Source organism: Dipteris shenzhenensis, chromosome 11 (genome assembly GCF_047967505.1).
Source record: "Dipteris shenzhenensis isolate YYH24624 ecotype China chromosome 11, Dip_SZ_1.0, whole genome shotgun sequence".
In the NCBI taxonomy this organism is placed as follows: domain Eukaryota; kingdom Viridiplantae; phylum Streptophyta; class Polypodiopsida; order Gleicheniales; family Dipteridaceae; genus Dipteris; species Dipteris shenzhenensis.
The window spans coordinates 6,310,601-6,335,150 of record NC_141606.1 but is presented as its reverse complement, the minus strand read 5'-3'; the positions used below and the strand labels follow the sequence as shown (position 1 = coordinate 6,335,150).

Genomic DNA, 24,550 nt, shown 5'->3' with positions numbered 1-24,550 from the left:
TGCATAAGTGTTTATATTAATTAGATGCATGGACATGTGTACCTACAAGAGTCCATGGACATGTGTACCTACAAGAATAAAATACTGCGCATTCAAAGCAAATTAAGATCATACGAAAATATGTTATACAGTCCTCCTTATAATAAACAATCATTGCACAAATCTCTGGAATGATAATAGAATATGACTTCTTACTTGGCAGTCCATGCATTGATGCATATCATGGAAACAAATGCCCCTTTTAAGGTACCATTTTTATTAAAAATAGATTTCATGCAATTGATAGTTAATATCTAGGTTGATCACCAATTCTATACGTCTAGAAGTACAGTACTGCAATTATTGCCAGTTGACTAGTTGGCTGGCAAGCTTGCACATTGTCTAAGGCAGGTCCAGGCGGGTTCCATTCAGGCTTCCTGGCCTGAATGGAAGCAGAACAAAAATCAAGACAATTATTGCCATTGCAGCGTACAGCATTGCCTCTCCATTGCCCCACAGATTAAGAATTCTGTCTGCTCCTTCACCCAGTCCGAATTTGCCTCCTCTCACACTTCCACCCCACTGCAATCAAGAAATTAGGATTAAAGAAAAAGGAAAATGCTGACCACAAGAGAAAAAATCCATTCATTTCACAAACAGAATACATCTGAAGCAATTAGTAGAACGATCATCTTCAAAATTGGGCTCAGAAATCAGCAAAGATTATAAGCATAAAATCAAAGCTGGCTAAAATTTCAACTTTGGTCATACTCTAAAACACATGAGCTTTGCAACTTCAGCCGACAAGGAAGAAGAAAGCCCAATCAGATCTGTATATTTGTCTAGTCAATATCTCCTCTCTTATAGCATTACCACCTCAACAGATCAAAATGACCTGCGGTATAGCTCTGTCGTACTTCAGTAAACAAGCCCAAAAAGAAAGAAAGACATGCTCATGGCGAGTGGAAACTATTGTACAAATAAGCTCTTCCACAAGCACATGTATCCCCACACCCACGCATTATGACCATGCATTCGTAAAAAGCCTTTGCATTGCGTTTCTGTTGGAGCTCTAGTGGCAATTCAAGAGAGCATTAATCAAAACGTAATCCATGATCTCTTCATTAACAAGTGCCAGTGGAAACAAAATTATGATATTCTAAAAGATTTCCAACACAACCCCTCTCCGCGCCCCCCCCCCCCCTCCCAAAAAAAAAAAAAAAAAACAGGAAGAGTTATCATTTAATCAGAGGCCACAACTTGGTATGAAATTTCATACAGTGAATCTGCATCTTCAGTAAGACCGTGGGAGACCTATAAATTGGTAAAGCTTGCCCAAACTCATCATGCAGAAGCAAACCAAACAATGTGTTGTTGCACCTCATCTCATAATACTCAACCACAACATAAAAGTGATCATATACATCATAATTGAAACAAACATTTTTTTAGAAATGCTTGGTGTCACTTGAGAGCTCACACTATATATGGGTATTAAAGCTCCATATTACAGCACAACACTAATATTATGTGTGTGAAAGCATGTTATCAATACCCAAACTCATTGTTGATCCTTGATCGATGCCAACATAAGGTAATGATGCAGCATTTCAAGAGAGAAACCTAGCACACGCATCAATCTCCACATGTATAAGAAAAAAGAATAAAAGGAAGGAAATCTTGCACTTCAAAAAGGGGGTATTAGTGTGGTAGGATCCTGCACCCACCTGTGAGGGTCCTCCAGTTTGCCTCCATAGGCGTGGAGACATGGACTCCGTCTCTCTTCGACGCAATGATGGAGCACCAGGTGTACAAGATGATGGACGAGTGGATGGGCCCGTAGGGGATGGATCTATGCCTCACCCATGGTGCTTCAGCACATTTTCAGCTTGGTTTCTCTCTGGAGAGGCCAGGATCAGGCTTGGCAGTAGGAGTGATTCACCTGCCACTTGAGGGTGTACTCACTCAGCCTCATTACTCGACGCTTCAACAATGTGCCAATCTGTTCGGAGTTGATGTTTCTTTCATGATGTACTCGGCACAAAAGGTACGGATTGAGGCGACACTAGTATGCCGACTCACAAACACGGACTACTCTCCCTCCAAACCTCTTTCGAAGTCACAGAAGTCTGGTTTCCTAGAGCAAGCTCCCGTGCATAGGCGAGCCTTGTTCTCTACCGCCCCATCCTACTATTGTGAGTTCGAATATGCATGGGCTTCACAACCATGCATGTAGTTAGCCGCAATTTTTGATACTTCGACAGGAGTTACAGTGGGCATTGGTAGGCCAGGCAGTCAACTTTCTCTTGATTCAGGAGCATATGTTCTCAGCGGCGGACATTGCACGCCGTCATCACCTCCTCCCTCGGAGGGGCCCAAAAGTTTAGTCCCCCGCAGTCGCTAGGAGCGGTGGGGTGTGCATTTTGGTCTCCCAGGCAGTAGCCTCAGAGGTCTTTGCTCAGAGCGAGTTCATCATAGGTCGAGCAGTTTGGATGGGTATTCAGGCAGGTGAGGCCCGGATTGGTATCCTGAATGTGTACACAGCTGCCTGCAGGCAGCACCGCCCTGCTTTCTTGCGGGTGCTCATACAGTGCCTCCCATAGTGTGACTCTTGGATCGTTGGAGGCTGAATAGGGTAGAAACGAGCCCCATTCTACTCCACAAGTTTTTAAAAAAAAAACACAATGGGACAACGGAGGCATGATGGTCTGCTACAACACCTTGACAAATGTAGGGGACTGGGCGCTACTCAGAGGTAGCTCTATGGGCATTCTAATAGGCACCATCGTGTCAGATCACTCTCTGGCTATAATTCATTTGGAGCAACGGACTCCCCCGAAAGGAGAATTCCGCATACCATACGATCTCTTACAGGAGACAGAGGTGCAACAGGTTATAGCGGAGATTTGGAGGTAGCCAGGGGAGGGACCTAGAGAGGGCTGAGCTATGTGGGTGGCAGGGGCGATTCAGCAAAGTAGCCAAGAGCTCCAGTTCTATTCGCTAACATGGAGACAGGCTCTTTAGGAGAAGGAGAGAGCTCTTCGCGGCGACACAGCATCCATAGAGAGACTCAAGGAGTAGCATCCATGTTCCCAGTGGCTCATGGACCGTTTTGAGTGCATGCGACTGGAGCTATAGGATATGGAGGTCAGTCGAGCTGAGTTCCCGCACCACTCTTCCCAGGCTAGATGGGTCCAGCAGGGGGACAGGATGATCAAGCAATTCTTTCATACCACACGGCCACAGTCTGCAAGGATTCAGCTCTAGTGACTTCAAAACTCGCAGGGACATGTGCACACAGATCTGCAAGAGATCCTTGAGTTGACCAAAGAGTTCTATCGACAATTGTTTCAGTCGGAGGAGTCGTTGCCTACGACTCTCTTAGCTTGTGAGGCACTGTGGGAGCAAGTTCCTTTGGTAGTCATGCATAGCTTGAGCAGACGACTATAGGCGCCTTTCACATATGAGGAGCTTTGGGAGGCCTGTAGGCCCTACCGCCCCAGAAGTGCCCCAGGGAGGATGGTCTAACCCCAAGTTTCTTTAGGTGCTTCAGGGAGCACATCCTCACCCCGCTCAAGTTAGCCTATCAAGAGATCTTCCACTCATGCTCCCTTCCGCATTTTGTTCAGGAACGCAGCATCCTGGACAACATCTGCACATTTCTGGGAGGCACTGGACTAGGCTAGGGAGGAGTCACAACCCCTAGCCATCCTCTTCTTGGATTTTGAGAAGGCGTAAGACAGAGTAGAGTGGTCCTTTGTGGAGGGCACCAAGCAGAGACTTGGCTTCTCGGAGAGATGGATCAGAAGGGCCTTTGATCCTTTATGCAGGAAGCTCCAGCCAACTCATCATTAAAGGGCATCTTTCTCATTCAGCGAGACAAGGCTGCCCTCTTGCCCTGTAACATGCAACGGTAATCTGACCGTGCAATTCACAACAAGACCTTATTTAAACCTTTAGCGAGGAATTAGCGTTGTACACCATAGAGAGAGAAAGTAGATGAGGGTAGAGAGAGAGAGTAGAGTCGACAACCAATTGGATCCCTGTACCCACTGAGGGCCGCCTCCCCCAATCAGGGGAGAATTTGCATTATACTTGAGAATTGAGAAATACAAAGAACACTCTTCGAGAGAGCGCGGAAAATGCGTTTCTGAAGAGTTAACTGTGCACACGTATAGCAGACCCAAAGATCTGAGAGGCAACGCCGACCAATACTGAGACCTTGATGCTGTCCACACTGACGATGTGGGACGCTTCTGCAAGGCAAGGGAGAGGCTTGCGCTGTCCACCGGAATGCAGGGTTACTGCGTGAGTGAGAGAGTGAAAGCAAGGAGTGATAGATCCTATAAGACAGATGAGAGATGACTGAAATAAAGAGCTGGGAATGAGATGTGTAAAACTGTAAAAGATAACTGAAAAAAGCTGTGACCCCAAACCTTACTCCGTTTGCTGTCCCGAATCCCTGTCTGATGCGCTGCGTGAACACCTTCCCAGAGGGCTGAATTGATGCCAAAGGTTGAGGCTGGTCAGAGGGCCACTGGGGGTGAGTGTCAGGTTGTTTAGAGGGGGCTGCGGAGGAGCTATAGGAGGCTGAAGTGCTGGGAGAACTGAATGAGGAAAGAGGGCCTGGAGGCCCCCTATTTATAGGGCTTTTGGGGCTGATTGGCTGGCCCCATAAAGGCAGCACTAGGCCCCATGAGCCCTAGGGAGGGGTGCATGGTAGCCTATAAAGGCAGCCCTTCCCATGCCATTCTCTTCACTTGTTCTAGCCATGAGGGGGCCCAGAAGGGCTCCTATCCTAGGCTGGGACCTAAACCTATCCCTAAACCTAAGACGGAAACACTAACCCTACGGTTCTCTAGTGGGTACTACTAACTAGTGAACAAGGACTGATCTTCTGACTTGACCTAAGGCTCAGAGACTGACTTACGTAGCTTGTGTCTGCTGACTGTCCTCAGAGAAGGGCTCACAAAGGGGTCACAACATATGACAAAAACTCCTATTAGGGAACAATTACACACTTGTTGATGTAGCTAGTGTGTCACTTTGCACCCAAGTGCAGGGGTGTAAGAAATCCTAGATTTACTATATTTAGAAATGTGCTAGAGAACAGAAAAGGAGACTGAAATAGCAGAGAACAAGAAATATTTGTATTGCTTGAATGTCTGTAGTGTGTCATCCATACAGTTGGGCCTCTCTTATATGGAGAGCGAAGAGTCACACATGAAATGCTGTGTACTCCAAAGTGTATGTGCATGAAGAGGTGTGTGTACCCCTTGTGAAGGGTGTGACCCTTGATGAGAGAGTACATTACAGTGGTAGTGTCTCTTCAATAGAATGTCTCTTGTGAAGGGTTGTGCCTCATAGGGAGTGTCCCGTCGAAAGGGCATACCCTTCCACAAGTGTCCATTCATCAAACCATCCATAAGTCTAAGGTATAGAGAAAAGAATACGTCACAGATCGTGACATCCCCTCCCACTCAAAATAAGACCCTAGTGGAGATAATGAACTAGTCTAGAAAATATCATGGTAAATTCTGAAAATACTGCTGTAAAATGTCAGGGTACTGCTGTAAGTCTTCATCAGATTGCCAACTAGCTTTGGAGTCGTCCAGATCTCGCCAAAGAACAAGAAATTCCATGATAAGTCGATGTTGAGATTCTGGTTGTCGATGGTCCAGAATATGCTTAGGAATAAGGAGAACATAATTGTCTTTGATTTCTAGGACATAATCACCTGCAGGAGGAACTGCTTCATCGCCTGGAATGTACATCTTTAGCCAAGAAATATGACATGTCGGATGGATTTAACCCCATGATGGTGGTAATTCCAATTTGTAACTTAAAGGTGAATTTTTCTTGACGATCCTTTCTGAAAGGTCCATAGTATCTTGGTCGCAACTTAGGAAACACAGACTTGACCGTCTTGTAGCGATGTGGGGCTACAAATAATAGCACCATGTCACCAGTTTCAAATTCCAGGTGACGTCTATGTTTGTTCGTGGACCTTTGATACTGCTCTTGCACTTTTCGCATATGATCCCTCACTTGGAGTAGAATGTCTTGTATTTCTTGAACTAGTTGATTAGCTAGGGCCGCTTGATGTTGACGTACAAAATTCGTTGGTACAATCGGAGTGTGTCCATAAGCTGCTTGGAATGGAGTCATGCTGATGGCACTATGGTGAAGATGTCGCTCATTAGTGTCATGAATGTGGCCGGGGCATTGTTTAACCCAAAAGGCATGACCAAACATTCATAGTGTCCATACTTTGTTCGAAAAGCTGTCTTGTACTCATCACCTTTTCGTATGCGAATTTGATGATAACCTGAATGAAGATCAATCTTTGAGAATTGTGTTGCGTGTAGAAGTTGATCGAAGAGGTCATCGATGCGAGGCAATGGATACTTGTTTTTGATAGTGAGCTTGTTGAGGGCTCGGTAGTCGATACAGAGGCGCATTGACTTATTCTTTTTTTCCACAAGTAGTACAGGAGATCCGAAAGGGCTGTGACTCGGCCGAATGTGACCTTTGTCGAGTAGTTCGGTCACCTGTCTTTGGATTTCTTCATTTTTAGTGTAAGAAACCCGATAAGGAGGTTTCGACGGTGGATTACTACCGGGAATAAGTTTGATTGGGTGATCCACTGGTCGTCGGGGTGGTAACTGCTTTGGCAATTTTTGTGGAAAAATATCCAGGTAAGGCTGGAAAAAAGGTTGGTTGAGGTACTCAGGAGGATTCTTTGTTGGTATCTCCTCTACTACCGTAACCAACAGAAGTGAAGTATTTACTTGACGTTTACGAACCCACTTCTTTACTCGTAGGGCGGAGGCAACTGGAGTTGAAGAAGAGTCCCTAGAACCAATTAGCTCAATAAGTTTTCCTTGGTGGACAAACTGGATAGTATGGCTGCGAAAACTGATTGATGGATCATAGTCGTAGAGCCACTGTTGTCCGAGTATGACATCGTATCGAGAAAGAGGCATGATGTCGAAGTTCAACTTGTCCGTATAATGTTGGATGCGAAAAGACAAGTTTTTGATCCTGGTGTTGCACAAGAATGTAGTTCCATTTGTGAGTTCAATCTGATAGTCCACGGGACTAGGATTGGTGGTCAACCAAAGTTTTTCGACCATAGAACTAGCTAGGAAGTTATGAGAGCAGTCACTGTCGATGAGAATAGTGACCGTTGTTCCACGAATCGATCCTTGGACGCAAAGTACTTGAGTGGCCAGGGAAGGTTTGGGATTGCTGGCAAGGCTCATGTGGATGGTATTTCCCATTCGAACAGCTTTTCCTTTCTTGTCTTGTGCTCGGGTAGCATCTTCTGCTTGGGAAGTGCTAGGTTCCATGTTGGAATTTTGCTTTGGTCGCTTTGGACAATCGAACCATCTATGGTCGCCCGTGCAGATGGTACAAAGTCCTTTTGTGCTGGAGTTGTTCTTCTTGTTAGTGGCCGCACCTTTATGTTGGTGATGACGATCATGACCTTGTGAAGAGGAAGAGGCGCGATCCTTGGAGGAGTGCTTCTATTGGGATCCAGCATACGATTTCTGCGACTTGTGGAGATATTGAGACTATCGTTGACCTTGATTACCCGAGTTTTTTTCTGAACTTGGGGTTATCTTGAGGGCGAGTACCCTTGGATATAGTAGAGTGTTCTATTAGAACTCTGCTTCCCTGTGCTTTGGAAATCGGTAATGCGCTTTGCGTAAGCAATAGCGCCAGCTGTGGTGGTGATGTTTGCTTTGAGGACATCAATGCGTAACAAGGGATTTAGGCCTGAGATGAAAGCATGAAGGCAATCATCATCAGTTAAACCATTGATCTCCAGCACCAATGTGGTGAACTGAGACATGTAGGAAGATAGGGAGCCCATTTGCTCCAATTGTCGGAGTTTTGAGCGTGCTTGGAAGTCCGCATTGGCAGGTGTGAATTGTTTATGGAGGACGTGTTCAAAACGTTCCCAAGTTAACACACTTTTGCTGTCCTTTAAGCGTTGTTGCCACCATAGGAAAGCTGTATCTTTGAGGAGGGAGGTTGCCAAGGCAATCTTTTTGCCTTCAGTGAGGTTGACAATATCAAAGTACATGCGCAGTTTTGCGAGCCATTGGTCAATTGTTCGGCGATTGCGTTGACCAGTGTAGGCTTCCGGAAGTTTAATGTCAAGTCTTTTAGTTTTGGAATCTTGGAGTAAGCGGTAGAGGGCACGAAGTTCAGTGTTTTCTACCTCTGGTAGGAATGAGTCCACATAGTCGTCTAGTGGCGTCACCTCATCCTCTGTATGTGTGGTACTGCGAGAATCCTGGAGTTATTGGACTTTCCGGACCAAGTCGGAGATGCTGTCTAAGTCTTGAAGCTAAGAAATTTGAAGTTGAAGTAATGCTTCGCCTTGTATGTTGACGTCAGGGGTCTTTTTTGGACTTGAGTCGCTTATCTCCGGAGAGGCTGCACGCGAGCGTTGCAACATATCTAAGGTCCTTGTGAGAAGAGCACGAACTTGCGCTCTAGTTTGTACCATTCCTGGAAGAAGATCCAGGTTGCTCCCTGAGATTGCTCATGTTGGAGGGGGCAAGCGAGGCAGGATGGAACCACCCGTGGAAATCTAGTAAAGGAGGTCCTATCTAAGGTAACACTCGTGATGCCAAAGTGGGTGTTACTGCTCGTGAGAGTACAGGGGTAGGTTGTGGAGTCCACAGATCCGAGAAGGGATAAGGAGCTGCTGTCGGGAGCAGAGGATATCCAGGAGAAGGAGTGTCTTCAGAGTGTAAATACTGTCTTGGGGAAGGTAAAACCTGTTCACGAGGATATCTGGGAGCTGAAGGAGGTGGAGAGTACCCTGGAGATGCTGAAGCTGAGGGGTAAAAGTCTCTCCAAAGATGGACAGCAAACTCGTGAGGAATATCAGGTTCTGGGTATCTACGTGTCTCGTGAAACACAACCTGGACTGTGTAGGATCCCGTAGGATAGAATAGATGCATCTTGCAAGAGGTGTGAGAGCACAATGAAAGAAAGATCATAGTTCTCTATTATGATTGTGAGAGAGAGGACTCTCTCTTATAGAAAGGGGGAGAAGGTAATACCTTCCCTACATAGTGGCAATCAGCCCCTACATCAATGGGAATCAATCCCTACATCAGTGGGATTGCCTTTGTCTTACATCATCACTTAGGTCACACACTAGACACATCATAGCACTTGATGTGCCTTTACAACACACACAAACACACATGTGACTCCCCTAGATGCACACATGCACCATAGAGCAAGCCCTTGATCATACTTACCCCAACAGACTGTGCTGAGGAAGTAATGTAATTGAGGTGCCTCACGCAGAAGATATAGGATGTGGTCCAAGTCACTGGAAGGGCATGTGACACAAAAGACCCATGATGCAAAAGCTCCGAAATGGGCTAGTTGTTGATAGATGATGCCTGAGGTGTCCTTGAAGGGACTGAGGCATTACCAGGAGTTTCCATGATTGAAGGAGAGAGATTTCATTTGCTGTAATTTGATAATTAGCAGCAAATAACAATATGAAAGCGAATCCTTAGAAAAAGAATGGAAAGAATCCACCTGGCATAGATTAGATCTCCCAGACTGTGCTGAAAAGCCTGTACCAGTGGTGGGCTACGGGCTGGAGAGAGTACAGCATCAATTGCGAGTTGAGGGAGGTCCTGATGTCGAGTTGGTAGAAGACAAAAGTCAAGCTTCAAATTTCAAAATTAGGGTTTGCTGTAGAGGGAGGCGATTCAGCGACCAAACAGTCCGGTTATGGGCAGAATATGTTGCCAGCAAAACCACGAACCACCCAAGATCTCGATCTGTTGTGTAGAGGCGAGATTTTCTTGTGCAAGAGGGGCTGGCTGAGGAGATTTGCTGGACAGCAAGGCTTCTGTTCACAGGCTGAGATGGTGAGGTGAAGAGGTAGAGCAGGCTGTGCAGAAGATTGGCGTCAGGCTGTCACTCTTCAGAGGCGATGGAAAACATCCATGGCTGAGCAAAGGCTGGCGAACAGATTCAGCAGGCTGAGGGCAGGATTGGCACGACTATGGAAGGCCGCCAAGGGCTGAGCAAAGCCTAGAAGCAATAGTGTTGGTGGGGAGCAGGCTTGGTGTGGGCTGGCAAGCAGAATCGGCAAGGGGGGAGCAGAATCGGCGTGCTAAATTGTACGGAGCAGCAGGCGCGACTTTCGAGACAGCTCTGACTGATTTGCAATGGCTGAAATAACTGCTAGGCCTTGCTTTTCCCAAAAATTAAAGGTTGGGTTACTTGAACCCAAGGGTAGTCTTAGATTAGGCCTTGAGTGTAGGGCTGGTTGCCCTTTTTAGGCCCTCTAGGTACCCTTTTGTAGGTTGGTGCTTGGTGCCAAGGGGTGTGCCTATTCTAAGGGGTATGACCCTTGGAATAGGTGTACCTTTTCATGAAGGGGTGTAACCCTATTTTAAAGAGGGTGTCCCCACACAAAAAGATGTGTCCTTTTTTTCCCGCGATGGGGTGTGTCCCTTGGGTGAGGAGTCAAAAACTCTTCATCAAAAGGTGTGTCTGATGGTGAAAAAAAAGGTGCGTCCCTTGGTTTTGGGACAGCCCAAGCACATCAAAAGACACGATTTTTGTCGTGTCCATTCACATCAACTCGTGATGTGAGGGAGATGGAGAGGCCACTGATGACTTTAGGTGGGGTTGGCGCTAAAATTTTTTACGCTCATTCTCTCCATCTCTTCCATGCACAACGTGTGTGGATATCCTTCTAGCGGAAAGAGATGTATCAGATAGGCGCTAGAAGGTGGGGGACATTTCCTACAGGTAGAAGCGAAATTTGCTCTGATACCACTGTAAGAAATCCTAGATTTACTATATTTAGAAATGTGCTAAGGAATAGAAAAGGAGACTGAAATAGCAGAGAACAAGGAATATTTGTATTGCTTGAATGTCTGTAATGTGTCATCCATACAGTTGGGCCTCTCTTATATAGGGATATGAAAAGGTGTGTACTCCAAAGTGTATGTGCATGAAGAGGTGTGTACCCCTTGTGAAGGGTGTGACTCTTGATGAGAGGGTACATTACAATGGTAGTGTCTCTTCAATAGAATGTCTCTTGTGAAGGGTTGTGCCTCATAGGAAGTGTCACCCTTCCACAAGTGTCCATTCATCAAACCATCCATAAGTCTAAGGTATAGAGAAAAGAATACGTTAGATCATGACAAGGGGTGCATGTGACATTCCCTCCTTAGCTTGGCGGTAGGTTCATTGCTTCCAAGTAGTCCGCCAATATCTGGGGAAACTCTTGGAAAAAATCTTCGTCCAACCACACTGCTTCATGGGTACCTCGATCACGGAACTTTGTTGCTCGTCGGAAATCTCTGAAAGAGGAGGTCCAAAATATAATAGGGAATGGTCCGAAGCTCCTAAAGGACAGCTTAGGACATCACTCGCCCACTTACTTTAATCTTTGCTTGATAATGCGTAAATACACCCACTGCTCCTCTTTATACTGGACATCTCGTCTGAATTTGTTAGCCTGGCGCGTATGCGATGCTTGAGCTTTGGCGATGTGGCTCTTCACGGACTCCGTAATATCTTCCATGGATTCGGTGGTTTTGTTGGCTTAAAAACATGGAGACACCATTCGGGTGAGAAGTGATGTAAACCCGTCCAAACACCGCTTCATAAGGTATGCGACCAATACTCGAAGAATGGCTTGCACAAGTGGAAGAAACTGCTCCCACTTTCCCTCAGCATCATGACAATATTCTTTCAAATTATCAAACTCCATACCACTATACTTTTCCGTCTCGCCAGTCGATTGTGGATGGAAAGCGCTAGACCTGCAGCGCTAGACCTGCAGCTTAGTACCAAAATTATCAAACAAGGCTTGCCAAAAGTTAGACTTAAACTTGGAGTCCCTGTCGGATGTGATGGTCTTTGGCAACCCTCCAATAGGATGCCAATACTTGATAAACAAACGAGCTACATCTTCAGCGATGGCCATTTGTTTGCAAGGAATAAGCATATAATATTTACTAAAGTGACAAAACATTGAGTATTACCCGTACCTACAGATGCTGGAAGTGGCCCCACAAAATCCATACCTATGTCCTGAAAAGGACCGTCGGGGATTGGCAATGGCATAAGCTTGCCGCTTTCTTGTGAGAAGCCTTGAGCTTTTGGCATATCTGACAATTTTGAACATAGCCGTATATGTCCTTCCATATCTTTGGCCAATAGAAAGAGCGCTCTAACTTCTCCAAAGTCCCGTTGATACCTCTGTGACCACCGGTAAGGGCGTCATGGGAATCATGAAGAAGCAACTGCCTTTTCTCTTTGAGTACACATAATCTTTTCTTATAGAAAAGCCAACCATCTTCTAATGAGTAATGGCCTGGAGCAAGCGTCGTGGCTAACTGGAACTGTGTGCCAAACTCCGCATACTATGCCTTCATGCTATCAAGATCCTTTCCTTTGATTTCAAGCACAGTGGCCTGCTCAATGGTCTGGATGGAACCTTTCCGACTGAAAGAATCGCCAACGGGGCCAGAAACGTACTTGATCATTCCCCCAAACTGTTGGAATATCTGGCTCTACCGTTGTTGCCGATCGCTCCATTACGTACTAGGCATTATCTGAAGCCACTTAAGGGCTTGGTAATCTGTCTTAACCCTAAAAGTCCATCCGTATAGGAAAGGCTTCCAATGTTTTAATGCCTGGATGATATCCAGGAGCTCTCTATCATAAACTGAATAGTTCTTTTCGGCATCGTTAAGCTTTCTGTTGTAATATGCCACGGGCCTATCTTCTTGCTGTAAAACTGTCCCGATGGCGACATTGCTAGCTTCTGTGATTACTAGAAATGGATCATCCCAAGAGGCGATCTTCATAACTGGTGCTATCGTGTCCAGCCGTTGCAAGTCATGGAAGGCCTGCAAAGCTTTGCCTCTGACTTGAACTTTTTGTCTGCGTGTCTTTATCTCCTTGAGTAAATCTGTAAGAGGGGTTGCGTGTGTCGAGAAACCATCCATGTGTGAGCTGTATGCTTGACACATACCCACAAAGGATCGGATCTCCTGAGCCATCGTGGGGACAGCCCAACTTGTGATAGCTTGAATCTTCTCTGGGTCCAATCAAATCCCTTGAGCACTAATGATATAGCCCAAATACTGAATTTCCAGCAAGCTGTATTCACATTTCTTTGCGTTGAGGTATAGCTGGTTATCATGTAATAACTGTAGGGCACATCGCACATCCTTAATATGCTGCTCGGCTGTAGCGGAAAAGATAAGGATATCATCGAGAAAGATGAACAAGCACTTCCCAATATACTCTGCAAATACCTGTGGCATCATCTTGTTAAATGTTGGTGGTGCATTCTTCAGACCAAAGGGCATGACGACGAACTCGTAATGAGCTCGCTCTGTTCGGAAAGCTGTCTTTGGGATGTCAGCTTCAAAAATCCGTACTTGAGGGTAGCCACTCTTGAGGTCAATCTTTGAGAAAAATTTTGCACCATTGACCCGTTCCAAGATGTACTCAATGTGGGGCATAGGAAACTTGTTGCTTACTGTAAGCTTGTTGAGTGCTCTGTAGTCGACACATAGTCGTGCGGACTTATCCTTCTTTGCAACAAATAGAATAGGTGCAGCAAAACGCGAAGAAGAAGGTCTAATAAACCCTGCGCGCACTAATTGAGACAATTGCTGCTCTAACTCCCCCTCCATAGACTTGGAAAATTGATACGAGAACTTACTTGGAGGTGTCGAGTCCGGAAGTAGATCAATCCGATGGTCTTCTGGTCGGTTGGGAGGAAGTTGGGGTGGTAGATCATCTCGGAGCATGATGTCTTGAAACTCTTGGAGTAGATCCACCATTGCTTGCCCCATCGGAGGAGCGGCTTGAACTGCAATGATTTGGCACTGGACGTAGACAAGTGCACACATGGCACCCTTGCGGCGGGCGGCGCGACCTACTTGAAGGTATCCTTTGATCGCCGCATATCACGACGGGCTCAGGTAAACCTTCCACAATAGTGAAGGTGTCATGCTGCCAATCAGGCGTCGGTACATGCTCACGGAACCACTGAATCTCGAGGATCATGTCGTGCCCCATCATTAGAGTCAAAATAAAATCCCACGTAAAAATGGCCTTTTGAACTGAAAAAGTGAAATGGATGGCCTTATGCATGATGTGTGTGTGCAAGCCAGGCGTGAACCCGTCCACTAGGGGCATGTCCTATCTCTTCCTTTTTGTAGTGGAGGCATTAGGTTAGTTTTTGTGCTCTCAGAGGGATGTGGCTCCCAATCCGACAGGAGGAGGAGCTACTAGACTCTGAGTTTGCAGATGATACAGAGTTGTACATGGAGGGTTCAACATCCAATCTGGAGAGGTTCAGAGCGGCCCTGTCTATCTATTGTGAGGCTTTCGAAGCTCGCATGAATTGGACTAAATCTATTGGTTTCTTCACAGGCGCAGAGGAGGTCCAAGAAATCCGAGACTGGGGGCTGGTTTTGGGTTTCGTTGGATCCCGAGAGGCCAGGTTCGTATTGATATATCGGCAAAGCAACAGTTCGCCCCAAGTAACCTGAGCAAGAGTATAACAAAGAGGAGCTGAAACAAATATCACTAGAGAGTGTTCGGCGCAAGCTCTTGTACTGGAGCTTGGCCAAACTCTCACTAGCAGGTAGAGGCCAAACTCTCCCTCACCACAGCCTGGTACATCGCCTCTTGTTGGTGTTTCCACAGGGGTTGTATGGGACAATCCAGATGGCAAAGATTGATGTTACGATCCTTGATTCCTGGTGGGAGGGATTACGGAGTCCTTGGGCCCCACACTTCTGGTCAGGGTAGTTTTCACGAACAGGGATGCCTCTTAGGATCCGTTTCTTTCGGGAGTCTCTTAGGTCCTATCGTTGTAGATTCTACAGGGTTGGACCAAGAGGCTTATTACAGGTAGAGACAAAGTCGGTGGATGATGAGGCAGAGATGGGGGTTGGAGTGGCAGAGGGTTAGGATAGTGTGCCGCTTGGGCAAGACTTTGTACATAGACCCTGCCATAGTTTTATCGACCCACGAGGGAGTAGTGTGGTGCATGTGGCGCTGGGAGGGTAGACTTCTCTGCGACATCCAGTGATATCCAAGAGAGTAGGGCACTCAGATAGGGTGGAGGAGGCCCCTTTTTTTTCATATATGACTTGCATTGGGCACCACCTACAGCTCGAGGCAGCAGCTTGGACCCGCTGGAGGGAACAACATTGGATTCAGTGTGATGTCTTGAGAGAGGTTATCTCCCGCTTCTAGCCTCTGCTCTGGACTAGTCTGCGTCAACGCAAGATCTCATTTTTCTTCTGGTTGCTGGCTCGTGGGGGTCTGCCCAGTGGTCCCTAGCTGGTGGAGCATATGCGGGTATGGCAGATGTATCTGCTGTCGCATAGAGGATCTGGCTAGCATCCCTTAGGATCTTGGCATGCATGCAGTGGATGCAGAGGGACTTCACTTGGGGGATGGTGGTAGCTTGGCTCACAGAGGGAAGACATGCCTTCTCGATCAATCTAGTCTCACTAGCGTATAGGATTCATGAACAGCAAAGCTCTCCTTGATAGAGATCTATGATGCATGGCCGCCTTCCTGACGCCTTCACCAGAGGATAGTGTTTGGGAGGCAGTGTCCAGCATCACTACTTGGAACATTTGGGTCACCCAGTGCAATTAGGTGATGGGAGGGCAGTGCGTCTCTCCGGCGGCTACCCTAGTTGCCATCTGACAGGATATCATCTTCACCTTCCGTGCCACTTGGGAGTGCGGTACTCCAGGATCGCGAGCGACTGCCAAAAGGTGAGAGCGTTCTGCAAGGCTAGGCTTGCAAGAATCTTCTACACCCTTTCCAAGAGGGGTATTCGCTGGATGTATAGACCACCACCCTGGTTGCTAGCTCCTGTTTCAGAGTCTGTCTAGGCAATGAGCTGGGAGCTCCGAAAACAGGCTGGCTTTCCTCTAGCTGGAAACCAGTTCCTTTTATTGTGTACTTACCATCCTAAGCTCCTTTCAGAAGCTGTTTTGTATGGTGTTTTTACAAAGCATTAATAGAATGTTCTTTTCTCTGAAAAAAAAGGGATTAACCACCCTATTACGTTGACTCTACCCACAGCCAAAGTCAGCAAGGGATGTTAAACCCTCTCCTTCCTATGTCAACCCTCTTCAAATTTTCTACACATTGTTATTTTTTGTTCATAGCTCCCACAGCAATAAACCTCCACTTTCGGCGCTTGTATGCACTCAGAAGCCTCCACATATCCCCATATTTAGAAGTACATGGGCTGAAACCACGTCACTTCCTTCATAAGCTTTGGACCAAACTATGTTGTCTCACTTTCAGCCATTTTGCCCCTTGCTCTTTCGTAACTTACAATTTATGACGGAATGTACAAGCCTGCCTTCTTATATTTTTGAACCCTCTCAGTGTTATCCATTTCCCATGTTGCTGATTTGACCGGTCCTCCCTCCCCCCCGTTTACCCCTGAGAAAGTACCGTCCATTAGAAGCTTTGAAACAATGACGCGCTGAAAAGAGTGCTGGCTGCTGTGCAGCCTGCTCTTCAGAGTCCCAGCGTACTCCCTAGAGTACCCCAGGAGCCGGCGCCAACAGCAACTGTGGAGGATTATAAAACAAGGGATACCTAAATCTGTGAAGTTATATAAAAAACATGCAAGCCATGACTTGTAGAATCACTTGTCTTTCATCCGTCTTCCTCGAGCCCTCTGAATCGTTCAACCTAGACATTCCAGGCTTTGATGCTGGCAATCATCTCCTAGACTCTATCCTTCAGTGAATGTGCTTTGGGCCCCAACAAGCAGCAAGAAAGGAGTCGTGAATATCCTGACTGATGATCTCCTCTCCATCTATCAAAATAGGCTGGGACATCATCTCTATGGAGAAATCATGCATTCCCTCTGTCAGCCACACTAAATGCCCAAGTGAAGACCCGATGAGACAACAATTGATTCTGCAACTTCATTTAATACCTATTGGCGTAGTACTAGCCTTTAAAAGGGTTTGAAAAGATTTTACATCCTTTTAAGCCCAGATCAGCTCATAATTGTATTGACAAGGAATTGGTGGAGAGACTGGAAATCCTAACTGTGCCTAGTGATTCCGTATAAATAAATGTTCAAATGGCATCTGATTTAAACCTCAATGTTAGCTTTATGCAGCCAGCTCACCAGACTGCCACACCTTTCGTAATTCTACACAATCCCGCAACAAACGATAATGAGACTCCATCATCCTCCCGCATAGCGAACACAGTGGGTTGATGTCAAGCCATCTTGCAAGCCAACCTCTCACCGGGAGATTACTTGTCACCACTTTTCCAGAGCATGAAATTAATCTTTTTACATGGTGTAGCCCTCCAGACTCGTCTACATCTCATTGCCCAAATATCATCATTATCATAGGGTGCAGCTTGACTCCACCTATACTTTGCTTGTCTAAAAACATTTGCTTCTACGTTCTCTTCCCAATCTCGACTATTGCATTTGCTGAGAGCCTTCCTCTTAGCATTAACCCGTCCAATTAATTGTCGGCCAACCCGCCTTACTGGCCCCAACAACATCACAAAGAAAATTATTTTCCCGCTGCGTCAGCCCGAATCTGTATTCCATTTCGTTATATGAAACCAAATCTGTCAACTACTATCCCACAGATCATCAAAATATCTTATTCCCTTCTTGTACACAGACCTGGCCAGGCTACCATTCTTACAACTGGAGGAACACTATCAACAAACGGAACCTTTGACAACCATATCAAAAAATCGAGCGAAGCATCGCCCGTCAGAGGTCTTCCTCCTCTCCATCCTGCCTGTACTAGCTTACCTTTCCAAACTGTCAGATTCAGCCAGCTACAGAAAAGGATATCTTCCCCACGGATACCGTCCCCTTTAAATTCAATCTAGACACAAATCATTGTTGCTGTGTGTCAAATTACTCTCCTTACGGAAATCACTTAATGTGTCCAATTAACAGCCGTTGAGCTGGATCCCATAGCATCAGACCTAGTTCGAGACAGACAGAATTTCAACATTCAGGTTAACGATGTCTCAAACAAGCGAACAAGCACATTTCGAAGAGTTACTAGTATAGCTTGGTTCAGCAAAGCCACTGGCGAGTCTGTTATCGAGAGCAAATAATTCATGGATGCTGGACTTCGCTTCCCCCTCAGCTTAATCGTTCAAAGTACACCCGGGCGGCTTGGTATGAAAAATACACTTCCATTTCATACAAAATAGAATTTGTTGGTTCAAAAACAACTCGAAAGCGCATACCTTAGTCAACCGAGGGCCATCATCAGCTCTAGCCCAATCGGCTACATCAATTTCTTTTGTTTTACTTCCGGTCTTTTTAATCTTAGCAATGTCAGATGGTTGTCCTTTAAATCCTTTCAGCCTTGCCTTCTGCCAGGCGGTATCCCAGTCCAACGTTTCTTCAGAATCTTCACAATGGCGGATTAAAACGTTCCTTTCAGAAAACAATGACATACTGAACAATTAACAATCTTTGGAACACCTTATAAGTCTTAATTTAGTTTCAAAGGAATACACCAATTCACATTTTCTTCAAAATCTGTGTCCGACTCTCCGGCTTGTGTGAGTTAAATATCCGAGCAGAGGTGCTTACTGAAAGGCAATAAGAGTGTCCCACGGCAGCTCAATCGTTGAAACGGTAGAGTGTGCGTACCTGAATCTTCTGAGGGCTCTAGCTGGGATCCAGACGCACGCAAAACGGTCGTGAGAATTGTCCTATTCAAATTAACATTTGGCTGTCGCTTTGAAGCTGAGAATCTTGCAGAGGCAAAATCATTTCCTGCAAAAGATCGGAAAAGCAAGGCAATGAAGCAACTTACGCCGATTCCCATATACATACGCACCAAGGTAATTTCGTGAGCCTTCTCTCTACCTCACATGAAAAGATACAAAACGATACTGGATTGAGCAGCATATCAATGGATACTATACTGGTGCGGCAGAGATGAACAATTGAACGGTGAACTCCAACTGCCAGAAGCGTTGCCATTGCGACTAGCGCACTACCCCAGCAAGGACTTCCACCATTTAAAAAAGAACACTGCCTTTGGGAGTTCGTTTTATCTCCATTAGTTTTTGGATATCTTTGACGTGTAGAAACCAACCAGGGACACGTGTAAGAGTTCTTAAGGTAGCACGCGGGATTTCCTGTGGCAACGTGGATGGTCAGGCGCATTCACGTGTGGGTGGTGGACGGTGGACTGCCGCTTTTTTGTAAGGAAGAAAGGATCCGATGTTTTGGAGGCCCGATGGAGTGCTATTTGTTCTTGTGCTGTTTTCCTTTGTGTTGTCGCTTGTGTCTTTGGTAGTGATATCGAGTATCTCACAAGCTCTTGGATGTAGCAGACGGGGTAGGGAATCGGGCACGGGGGCAATTCGTGGGAGGAAACTGGTTGGAATCAACGACCGCCACTGATTGTCGGCCGTCGGCAGTAGCTAAGGGAGGCGGCGACAAATAAGTGGCAGGCTGTGATTTGCGGATGCTATAGATGTATTTGCGGATGCGAGATGAGCGCATGTACGTGGCAGGGGACGATTGGTTTTTGGATTTCGTGGGTTGGTTTAGCGGCAGGCGACTGGTTGGGTGCTATTTTGATGCATGGGAGCGTCAATGCAAATGCTTTGCTTCGGGTAAAATTGAAGTTTCTTATGATATTTCAAAGAGTTCTTTGTTCAAGGTTGCCATCGTACGGGAATGAACCGTCTTGTTCAAACACTATGTCCGAAGGAGAAGAATAAGGATTGTATTGTGGGGTTTGCCGAGGAGAGGAAAATCTTGAGTGACATCAATTTCTCAATGTATCACCCTCGAGGCGTTCAATGATGTTTTGCTTTTTAGTGTCTGAGTCGTTTGTCTGAGTCGTTTCTACATTCGAGGGGGAAAGGAGCTTCATAGAATTCTTCGGGCAGATTTTTCTGGCGGTTTGCGATGACGTTGGTCTTTATGTGGGTGAGTGTTTGATTTTTGGTTTCGTTGTTTTTTGTTTCGGTTCTATTTCAGATTCTAGATTTCGTTTGGGTTGCTAATGTAATTGTTTTGGTGCTTTTGTTTGGATTTCTGGTTTTGCGAGTACAATGAGCGCTTGAGTAAAAATTACGTCATGAGTCTTATTGGTTATGACGAGCGATTTTTGGGCTGGTGTGCGGGTGCATGAGGTCGATGTGGTGCGGACCTACAAGCAATTAGTTCAGCACCTTCCTCAGCTTAATGATCGGTGTCCAAATTGTAAATTCTTGTTTTTGCAATGCATTGAGGTAAATCTTCTAGGTATCTGTATTGTGTTATGTGTTTTTCATTGCATGTGTTCTTAGTTTGTTATGTAATGTTGTTTAGGTCTGGTTTAATACCAATTGGGTCACTGCAAAATCTCTAAATAAATTGGTGAGATATGGCACTCGTTGGTTGAGAAGAGAACGAATAAGAGTGTTAGGCCATCTACTATGCTGGGTTCATGTGCAACAAGAAGTAGGGCAGCTGTTGTAGGGTGTCTTCTATACTTTCTAGCCCTTACAATGAATTTGGAAACTTGAGAAACTATGGTGATGTTCTTCGAGAAAGTGTGAAGAATTTCAGTGAGAAAGTCGATGGAGTAATTCGTTCTGATGGTGTTCTGTCGAGTGATGTTGCGGATTCTATTGGTTGTTCTTCTTCAGGTGGATTGTGTTCGTGTTTTCTTTGGTTTTGTTGTTTCATTTTTCATTATGTTGTTGTTTATTTATGTTTGTTTTGTTTTGTAGTTGTTGATGTTGGTTCTCAGGGAAGTGCTACAGTTATGGAGGTGGATAATTCGGTCGATCTTGGTTGTGTTGGTTCAATTGGTAGTGTTGGTGGTTCGAGCATTACTATGAAGGATGGTTCATCTATTTCTAATGTTTTGGTAGTCAATGATCATCACGTTGGTGATGATGTTCTTCGAGATGTAGTTTCTAGTACAACTGTTACTGGAGTTATGTCTCTTCCTGTTTCAGAACTTGGTACTACTGGCTACTGCGGTGTTGGAGTGGATGGAGTTTTGGGCGTTGCTGTTGGTTCACGATGTGGATGATGTCTCGCTTAGTGTTTCAACTGGTGGGAGTTGTATACGAAAGTCATCTTTCGAGGTGGATTATGACACTTTATATGGTGGGGAGGATGATTCCAGCATTTGAAGACTTGAGCTGTGTTTCTCCAATTCTTGCACGGGTGTTGGGCTTGGAGTTTTGTGGTTTGCCCATCGAAGTTCTGCATGGCACAATTTTTAACAACTGATGTGTTCAATTCATTAGCCAAAATTGGTTTCTTGTTTGGAAGTTGTGTTCCAATGAAGGATACATATCATTGAAGAAGTTTTTAAAAATGGTGGTCCTCTCATTTGAGGATAGAAAGATTGGTAGGTGTCATCTTCCGGCATGCATGTTTTGACTCTTCTGGCAATGCTTTTATAGTGTAACCAATTGTTCCGATGATGTAAATACTACTTGAAATAAATAAAGGAAATATTTTTTTGTAAATTTGAGTTATGGATTTCTTTCAGTTTTAGAACCTTATGTGGCAATTTTTAATTTGTTTATAGTGGTGTTGCTTAGTAATTATTGATATGCGAAATTCGATGTTTTACGTTTGTAATTTAGCTGATAAGGGGGGTGCATGTAGATTACGATTTAGAAAAATTTTAGATGGGACGGCTAGGTTTGGCTTTCCACCGACCCTAGCCATTCACGAGATAGTTTGCAACAGCAGAAGGTGCCAACTCCAGCCAGGTTCCAATTCATGCCAGAAGTTCTCGTGACTCGATTGTCCAAGCTTGTACAATCGAACATCAGCATTATGACTTTGGTATCATAAACCGCCGTAATTGTGTCAAGTCTGCTCGTTACGAGATCTCCGGATGAAGATATTTATATGTGGCTTGATGACTTTGATAATTTGGCCTAATGCCACGCCTAGTCTGGAACAAAAAGTCTAGGAGGCTATTTACGATGTGGTACCACCATCTTGACGTTGCCACACCAAGTCTTTGTGGTTTCATCTGCAGTTGGCCCTCTCCATGGCCGTTGGGAACACAAGTGCCATGAAAGATGCCTTGACAAAGTTACAAGATTTACATCAATTGCCTACTGAGATGGTATCAAAATTTGATGTAAAGCTTACTCATTTGTTGATGCAAGTCAACAACAATACGATGGAAGATTTAAAATTGTTCTTCATGTGGCCACGTTTGAGGGCTAAAATTCCTAGTGTGCCCAGGATAAGGGTCAGAGTTCACATGAAGCCTTACTTATTGTGCAATACATCGAATTCACCTTGCCTAAGTCTTTCTCAAAGGTTCTTGTATGGTTGCCTATTCTTCCCCCATCTAGACCTATGCCCATGAATATTCACCATGTCTAGAGCACCCAGTTCTAATCTCGATTCCCCTCTTGTTTTCCTCTTTTTGATAAGCCTTCACTTCCTGATTGTGACCCACTAGGGCATCCCCAAGGCTTCTTTTGCAACCATTTTGGGCATCTCAAAAAATACTGTTAGTAATTTTTGGCATCCTAGGGCTCGGTTGTGACTCAAAGTTCTCAATTTTGCTCTACTTAGGTGGTGTCAGAAAAAGACGAGCTCTGGATGTTTGGAGAGTGACTTGTCACTTTCTCATTACCCCAATCAACTCCGTTTCTTTTGTCGTTCATGATGAATTGTGTTAGTCTCATATTCTCATTCCAGCGGATTTCGACAACTCTCTCATTACTATTCTCCAAGCTCTTTGCCCTCGCCTCTCAGTTGCCCCCTTTATGATGTTGCAACCCGCCAAGTTGTTGATGAGCAAAGGACCAAAGAAAAAGGACACATGCATGAACCAACCAACGGAGGGGAGCCAAAAGAGAAGCCAACTTGGGATGCCAAGAAAGGTATGACCCACTTAGGAGTGCGACGGACAGGGTACTCAGTTAAAAGCCCATCACCTTTGTGAGGGATGGGGTACTCAATTAAAAGCCCTACACCTCTGGGATGCGGTTGCACACCATGGCATGACATGGTAGAACCCAAATACTTGAGGCCGGTGCAAGCAAAATGACACTTGGCCTTGTTGAGGTGTAAGTTGTATTGTTGAAAAAGGCGTAAGACGTGACGGAGGACCTCCAAATGTTTGCTCAAAGTGCCCGTACGGATCAAAACATCATCCAAATAGACCAAAACTTTGCCTTGAATGATGATGTGGAGGACAAAGTTCCTCAAGCACTGGAAGGAACTAGGAGCATTGGGCAAACCAAAAGCAATGACATTGAACTCATACAGTCTGAAGGGAGTGTAAAAAGTTGTTTTACACTTGTCTTCTTCCTTCATGTGAATTCACAAATATCCAGCCTTCAAATCCAAAGTTATGAGAAGTAGGCAGAATGGGTGACAGAATCGAGAATAAGCTATTGTCAGGTTTCTTAACAAGTGGGGTTCACAAACCTGAGTACCAAATTATTTTATCACACAACATAGAATGGACATACTTATGGAGCTCACAAATTTTTTCAAGGGAGCAATGGTGCTAGGTGGACAAACCCGTGCGTTCATCCCCAACCACGTGCACCACATGGGTTGTGGTCATCGTAGGCGAACCGTGGGAAAACATAGCAGGGTACGTGGAAAGGAACTACGTGACTTGAGCACAAACCCAAACATCATGGACAATAGTGGTGACATAGACATGGCAGGCAGGAGAAACGCTGAGAGGAGACCCAAGGGATGGGGTCGCGGCAGTTAGGCAAAAGCATGGTGAGAGTGGAACCAATTGTAGTTGAGAATAACAAGAAAAGGTTGATGAGGTAAAACCATCGCAGGGATGTCAAAGGAAGCGGTGCTAAAGGGAAAGAGGAAACAATTTTGCCAAGAGAAGACATAACGGAGTTGTAGGCATCACCAAAGAAAGACTTCAAGTCCATCCACACGACACTCACTCGGGATGCTCTTCTTCACTATCTTGAATTCACTTGCCATTTTTTGGTTCACATGGATGCTTCCAATGCTAGTCTGAGCAACGTGTTGATGCAATCGGATGATGCCCGCCATTGGTATCCTATTCTACCCTCAGCCCGCCGATCATGTAGTATTGGTGAGTTTGCAGACCAAGAAGGTTGTCCAAGGCCACCTAGCTAGTTAGGTTCTCCTGCTCCAGGACTATGATTTCATTGTTACGTATCGGCCTGGTAAGCACAAGCTGATAGATGCTCTCTCTCATGTCTATTACCAATCCGTTCAAATTAACTTGCTCATCCACTTGTTGCCCATAACACGCTGCCACTTCCTGCCTCTAGTACCCCATTGCCCTCTCTTACTGATCTTTGCCTTTTATAAGCCCAGGATCCCATTATTTCCTCCCTTCTTGCTCAAGTTCTATCCTTTGTCCCTCTCCCTCGTTTTCATCTATGATGGCTTACTCTATTTCCATAAACCGCCCTTTCAACCCCATCTTTCCATCCTCACTTTTGTCCAGAAGTTCTACCTTTAGTCCCTTCACGAAGGTGTCTTTGAGGGCCATCT

At 45.4% G+C, this 24,550-nt stretch overlaps 1 protein-coding gene across 1 annotated transcript; it reads right to left on the bottom strand.

Annotated features, from left to right (window-relative positions):
- Nucleotides 1-225: 225 nt before the first annotated feature.
- LOC147896542 (uncharacterized) lies at nt 226-19,087 on the bottom strand. Its single transcript, XM_087381988.1, has 4 exons — nt 18,982-19,087; nt 18,704-18,829; nt 18,292-18,458; nt 226-561 (listed from the first exon to the last, which is right to left on the bottom strand). Exons 1-4 carry the CDS (start codon nt 19,037-19,039, stop codon nt 382-384), a joined length of 531 nt encoding a protein of 176 aa, XP_087238114.1. The 5' UTR covers nt 19,040-19,087; the 3' UTR covers nt 226-381.
- Nucleotides 19,088-24,550: the final 5,463 nt, after the last annotated feature.